The sequence below is a fragment of the Sander lucioperca genome, chromosome 23 (assembly GCF_008315115.2).
Source record: "Sander lucioperca isolate FBNREF2018 chromosome 23, SLUC_FBN_1.2, whole genome shotgun sequence".
NCBI classification, from domain to species: Eukaryota; Metazoa; Chordata; class Actinopteri; order Perciformes; family Percidae; genus Sander; species Sander lucioperca.
Genome location: NC_050195.1, coordinates 4,290,136 through 4,295,547, shown reverse-complemented (window position 1 = coordinate 4,295,547; position 5,412 = coordinate 4,290,136). Strand labels below are relative to the sequence as shown.

The following is a 5,412-nucleotide window of genomic DNA, read 5'->3' as shown; positions in this document are numbered from 1 at the left end:
AGAGAGAGAGAGAGAGAGAGAGAGAAGGAGAGAGAGAGAGAGAGAGGTTATAGTGAGCGTTCCTAGCTGCCATGTCATCATGTTTTCCCGTGCGTGCGGCGAGCGATGCCTGATGTGTGGCTCCGTCCTCCCGTGTCGTGTTTCCGTTTCTCCTCTCAGATAATGCGTCAGAAGAGCAAGCAGCTCGCCAAGATGGAGGCCACGCAGAAGCTGGAGCAGGTGAAGAGCGAGCAGCGGCAGCAGCAGATGCTGATTGGCCGCCTCTCGCCAGACGGTGGCAGCCGCAGCCCCGGGACGCCGGACGCCGCGCGGGACGCTCAGTCCCGACAGCTGCTGCTGCAGAGCTCTGGATTGGCCGACGACGTCTTCCTCAGACCACAAGCCCCGCCCCCTTCGGGCTTCTCCCCGCTGCCCTCCTCGCCCCTGCACCAGCCGCCGTCCTCGCCACAGATGTTCTCGCCGCCATCGTCCCGCCCCTCCTCGCCATGGGACCCCTACGGGAAAGTCGTGGGGACTCCCCGTCCCGCGTCCTCCCAGCAGCAGCGCCACAACTCCCTCAGCGCCTCGCCGGCACACGATGCCTTCGGCTCGCCAGCGCCATCGCCGGACGCCAAAACCTCCGACGTCTCACGGAGCCTCGCTCCCCAACCAGGTAACTCCCGCTGACGTCTCGCTTTCGTTTTTGTCTTTTTTTTTTGTCGCTTTTTCAAGTTTTGGGTGTTTTGATAGTGTTGTCGATTTTCTTCTACGTTTTTGTGACTTTTTTTAGATTTTTCCCCCTCACTTTTTTCAGTGTTTTGGGCTCTTTTAGCAGATTTTTTTTCACACTTTTTTGACTTTTTTTGTTGAGGTTTTTACACTTAAAAAAAAGAAGAAAAAAAATCCAGATTTTTTTTTTCTTTTTTGAGATTTTGTCCTTTTTCTACTCCCACTGACCGTCTCCTCCTTGTTTTCTACTCCCGCTGACCACTGACCGTCTCCTCCTTGTTTTCTACTCCCACTGACCACTGACCGTCTCCTCCTTGTTTTCTACTCCCGCTGACCACTGACCGTCTCCTCCTTGTTTTCTACTCCCACTGACCACTGACCGTCTCCTCCTTGTTTTCTACTCCCACTGACCACTGACCGTCTCCTCCTTGTTTTCTACTCCCACTGACCGTCTCCTCCTTGTTTTCTACTCCCGCTGACCGTCTCCTCCTTGTTTTCTACTCCCAGGGCTGCAGCAGAGCAGGGCGGGCATGATGAGCCCCCCCTCTGGCTCCGCCCCCGTTGGTATCCGAGCCTCGGAGACGTACCAGAGGACTCCTCTGAACAGCGCTAACATGTACTCTCAGGGCGGGCTGTTTAAAGCCCCCATGCCCCCCCAGCAGCCGGAGGTCTTTGGCGGCCCTGGGGGAGTCCGGCGGGACCCGTCCAGGCCCTCGGACCAGGGCTTCCCCCTCCAGCAGTCGCAGGACGCCCCGCTGGGCTCGCCACACCGCAGCCCGTACAGACAGGACTACATCCAACCGATCCCCGAGCCCTTCCCCCAGCACTCCCCTCTCACGTCCCGGCCCTCGCCAGACCCGTACGCCAACCCTCAGACTCCTGGCACGCCTCGCCAGCACTCAGACCCCGCATACCTCGCCACGACGTACAACCAGCCGGCCGCCAACCGCCGGCCGTCCCCTTCACACCCGAACCTCGACCCGTACGCCTCCAACCCCGGCACGCCGCGCCCCTCTGGCGCCGAGCGCTACCCCCGATCCCCGGGGAGTCAGCGCGGCGCCGATCCGTACGCCCAGCAGCCGTCCACGCCGCGGCCGCAGAAACCGGCAGCAGAGAGCTTCACTCCTCAGCCTGCAGAGAGCGGGACCTTCACCCCCACGCTGCACCAGGTAACGGTTCCTACATCACTCAGAGGGAGAGAGGGGGGGAGGGAGAGAGGGCGGGGAGGGAGGGAGGGAGGGAGAGAGGGAGGGAGGGAGAGAGGGAGGGGGGGAGGGAGGGAGGAAGGGAGAGAGAGAGGGAGAGAGGGAGGGAGAGAGAGAGAGGGAGAGAGAGAGGGAGGGAGGGGGAGAGAGAGAGAGAGAGAAAGGGAGGGAGAGAGACAGAGAGAGAGGGAGGGAGGGAGAGAGACAGAGAGAGGGAGGGAGGGAGAGAGACAGAGAGAGGGAGGGAGGGAGAGAGACAGAGAGAGAGGGAGGGAGGGAGAGAGACAGAGAGAGAGGGAGGGAGGGAGAGAGACAGAGAGAGAGAGAGGGAGGGAGGGAGAGAGACAGAGAGAGAGGGAGGGAGGGAGAGAGAGGGAGGGAGGGAGAGAGACAGAGAGAGAGGGAGGGAGAGAGACAGAGAGAGAGGGAGGGAGGGAGGGGGAGAGACAGAGAGAGAGGGAGGGAGGGAGGGAGAGAGAGAGAGAGAGAGGGAGGGAGGGAGAGAGAGAGAGAGGGAGGGAGGGAGAGAGACAGAGAGAGAGGGAGGGAGGGAGGGGGAGAGACAGAGAGAGAGGGAGGGAGGGGGAGAGACAGAGAGAGAGAGAGGGAGGGAGGGGGAGAGACAGAGAGAGAGAGAGGGAGGGAGGGGGAGAGAGAGGGAGAGAGAGAGGGAGGGAGGGGGAGAGAGAGGGAGGGAGGGAGAGAGACAGAGAGAGAGGATTATTTCCTCTATGAATGGATGAGTTGTCTCTAAAATGTGGATCAGAGTTTCCCAAAGTCCCGAGATAAACGTCCTCAAACGTCTAGTTTTGTCCACAACTGAAAGATGTTGAGTGTCCTGTCCCAGAGGAGAGAAGAAACTAGAACAATATTCACATTTAACAAGCTGACATCACACAAGTTTACCTGATTTACATAACAAATGACTCAAAATGATGATTGGAATAGTTGGAGATTAATTTATAAATTGACAACTAATCCGTTTTAATCTTTGCAGTTCACATGTCTGGACTTTTCCTCTCTTCAGTTGCAGCAGTCTCCGGGACGACAACATCAACAACAACAACAACATCATCAACAGCAGCAGCAGCAGGACTCATTTCCCAGAACCCCCGGCAGCCAGACCCCAAAGCATGCTGGGATGTCAGAGGAGAGTGTCTTCCTGGGCGGTCAGACTCAGGGTCATGACGTGTTTGAGCAGGGTCACATGACCCCCAGCCCCTCGCTGACGGACAAGACAACAGCCAATGAAATGACAGCGCTGGGCGTGGCCTCTCTGGACGGACCAATGAGCATGCTGCCTCAGCTCGGTGACTCGGAGGAGAAGCTGAGACAGGTGGGAGGTTCTTCTGTTAGATGTTAGTTAATGTTACGTGTGAAGGTAGCATCGCTGTCAGACTGTCATCTGATCACATATCACCTTTTACTGTGACCTGCTGAGAGAGAGAGACAGAGAGAGAGAGAGAGAGACAGACAGACAGACAGACAGGGAGGGAGAGAGACAGACAGGGAGAGAGAGAAAGAGAGAGACAGAGAGAGAGACAGACAGACAGACAGAGAGAGAGAGGGAGAGAGAGAGAAAGAGAGAGGGAGATAGAGAGGGAGAGACAGACAGACAGAGGGAGAGAGAGACAGACAGAGAGAGAGGGAGAGACCGAGAGAGAGACAGAGAGGGAGAGATGGAGGGAGACAGAGACAGACAGACAGACACAGAGAGCGAGCGAGAGAGAGGGAGACAGACAGACAGACAGACAGACAGACAGGGAGAGGGAGAGAGAGAGAAAGAGAAAGAGAGACAGACACAGACAGACCGACAGAGAGACAGAGGGAGACAGACAGACAGAGAGACAGGGAGAGACGGAGACAGTCTGACTGCATCGCTGGCTGAGTTGTTACTGAGTTCTACTAATGTGCTAAGGTTGTACTAATGTTGTGCTAATGTTGTGCTAAGGTTGTACTAATGTTGTGCTAATGTTGTGCTAAGGTTGTACTAATGTTGTGCTAATGTTGTGCTAAGGTTGTACTAATGTTGTGCTAAGGTTGTACTAATGTTGTGCTAAGGTTGTACTAATGTTGTGCTAAGGTTGTACTAATGTTGTGCTAAGGTTGTACTAATGTTGTGCTAATGTTGTGCTGTGTTGTGTTGTGTCCTGTTTAGCGCCAGCGTCTGCGGCAGCTGATCCTGAGGCAGCAGCAGCAGAAGAGTGCCTTACGGCAGGAGAAAGGTCTACAGGAAGCAGCTGCTGGTTCTGGTTCTGCACCGCGACACTGGGCCCAGGTGGACCCCCCCACGGCTCCCCCAGCTGACCTGTTTGGACGCCCCCCTCCCCCGTACCCCGGCACAGTGAGGCCTGTGGGGGGGGCGGCAGGTTTCCCAGCAGAGCAGAGAGGCTTCGGCCCCCGAGAGCTCGGAGTCAGAGCACCAAACCTCAGGTACTGATCCGCTGACTCAGACCCGGGGTCCCGTATCGCCAAGGATTCCCACGGTCCCGATGCGATTGCATTTCCCATTCCACACCTGTCCAAACTGACGCTTTACACCGAGACACTGCAGGCGAAAACATTATTTATCTAATAATTTATCTTCCATAATATGTCTTCTTCAGACTGGTGGAAAGAAAACATTTATTTTGACGTAAGTTTGCAATATGCAACACCTGCAAGGAGAAAGTAGGGCGTGGAGGGACGACACCAAAAACCTAAATCACATTTCTTTAGTTGATATTGATGTGAAAAGAAGGAAATGGTTCTAACATTGCTCTTTAGATGTGTGTGAATGTCCCACACCAGGAGTAATTTATATAGTTCTATTTTATAGTGATCCATTATCTGTTCAACACATGTTCTATTAAAGAAAAGATAGAAAATAAATATGTGTGTGAGCTGTAAAGTGGTTAGAAAACATGAAATCAGAATCAGCTAAAATCAGAATCAGCTGGTCTAACTCAAAGAAAATCAGAAATCAGCCTAGAAAGTTGGAATCGGTGCATCTCTATTTAAAAGACTTTTTACTTCTACATCCGTGGTGAAAAGAGAGATATTAAAATATCCATTTTATTCATCCATGTCAGGTCACTCAAACAAAGATCCATTTTAACTGGAGAATCCGTGATTTGAACCCAGAACTCCTCTCCTCTTCTCTCTGCGGCAGGTTTGGTGTTCCTCCTCCAGCCAGTCTCCAGGACTCCTTCTTGCGTCCTCCCCAGGGTGCGGTGCCTGGATCTGGGATCAGTTCTCTGGAGGGAGTCCCTGCCCAGATGAGGAGGCCGATGCCTGGGGAGTTCACGGGGATCCGCCCCCTCGCTGCTGCCGGCTCTCAGCCACACATGATGCCAGGTCAGAGAGTGTGTGTGTGTGTGTGTGTGTGTGTACGTATGTGTGTGTGTGTGTGTACGTATGTGTGTTTGTGTGTGTACGTATGTGTTTGTGTGTGCGTGTGCGTCTGTGTATGTCTGTTTGTTTGTGTGTATGTATGTGTGTGTGTCTGTGTGTTTGTGTG

The 5,412-nt window shown here is 54.2% G+C and overlaps 1 protein-coding gene across 2 annotated transcripts in view; it reads left to right on the top strand.

Annotated features, from left to right (window-relative positions):
* The first annotated feature begins 90 nt into the window (after positions 1-90).
* LOC118494350 (histone-lysine N-methyltransferase 2C-like) overlaps positions 91-5,412 on the top strand; it is a 48,319-nt gene continuing 42,997 nt past the window's right edge. The window contains exons 1-6 of one of the 2 annotated variants that reach the window (XM_035998133.1): positions 91-296; positions 333-652; positions 1,216-1,877; positions 2,941-3,249; positions 4,072-4,346; positions 5,065-5,249. In XM_035998133.1, coding sequence (XP_035854026.1) covers positions 106-296; positions 333-652; positions 1,216-1,877; positions 2,941-3,249; positions 4,072-4,346; positions 5,065-5,249 — 1,942 coding nt within the window. In that variant the 5' untranslated portion in view covers positions 91-105. Of the gene's footprint in view, positions 299-332; positions 653-1,215; positions 1,878-2,940; positions 3,250-4,071; positions 4,347-5,064; positions 5,250-5,412 lie in introns of both variants that reach the window. The other variant, XM_035998132.1, reaches the window with a different exon arrangement.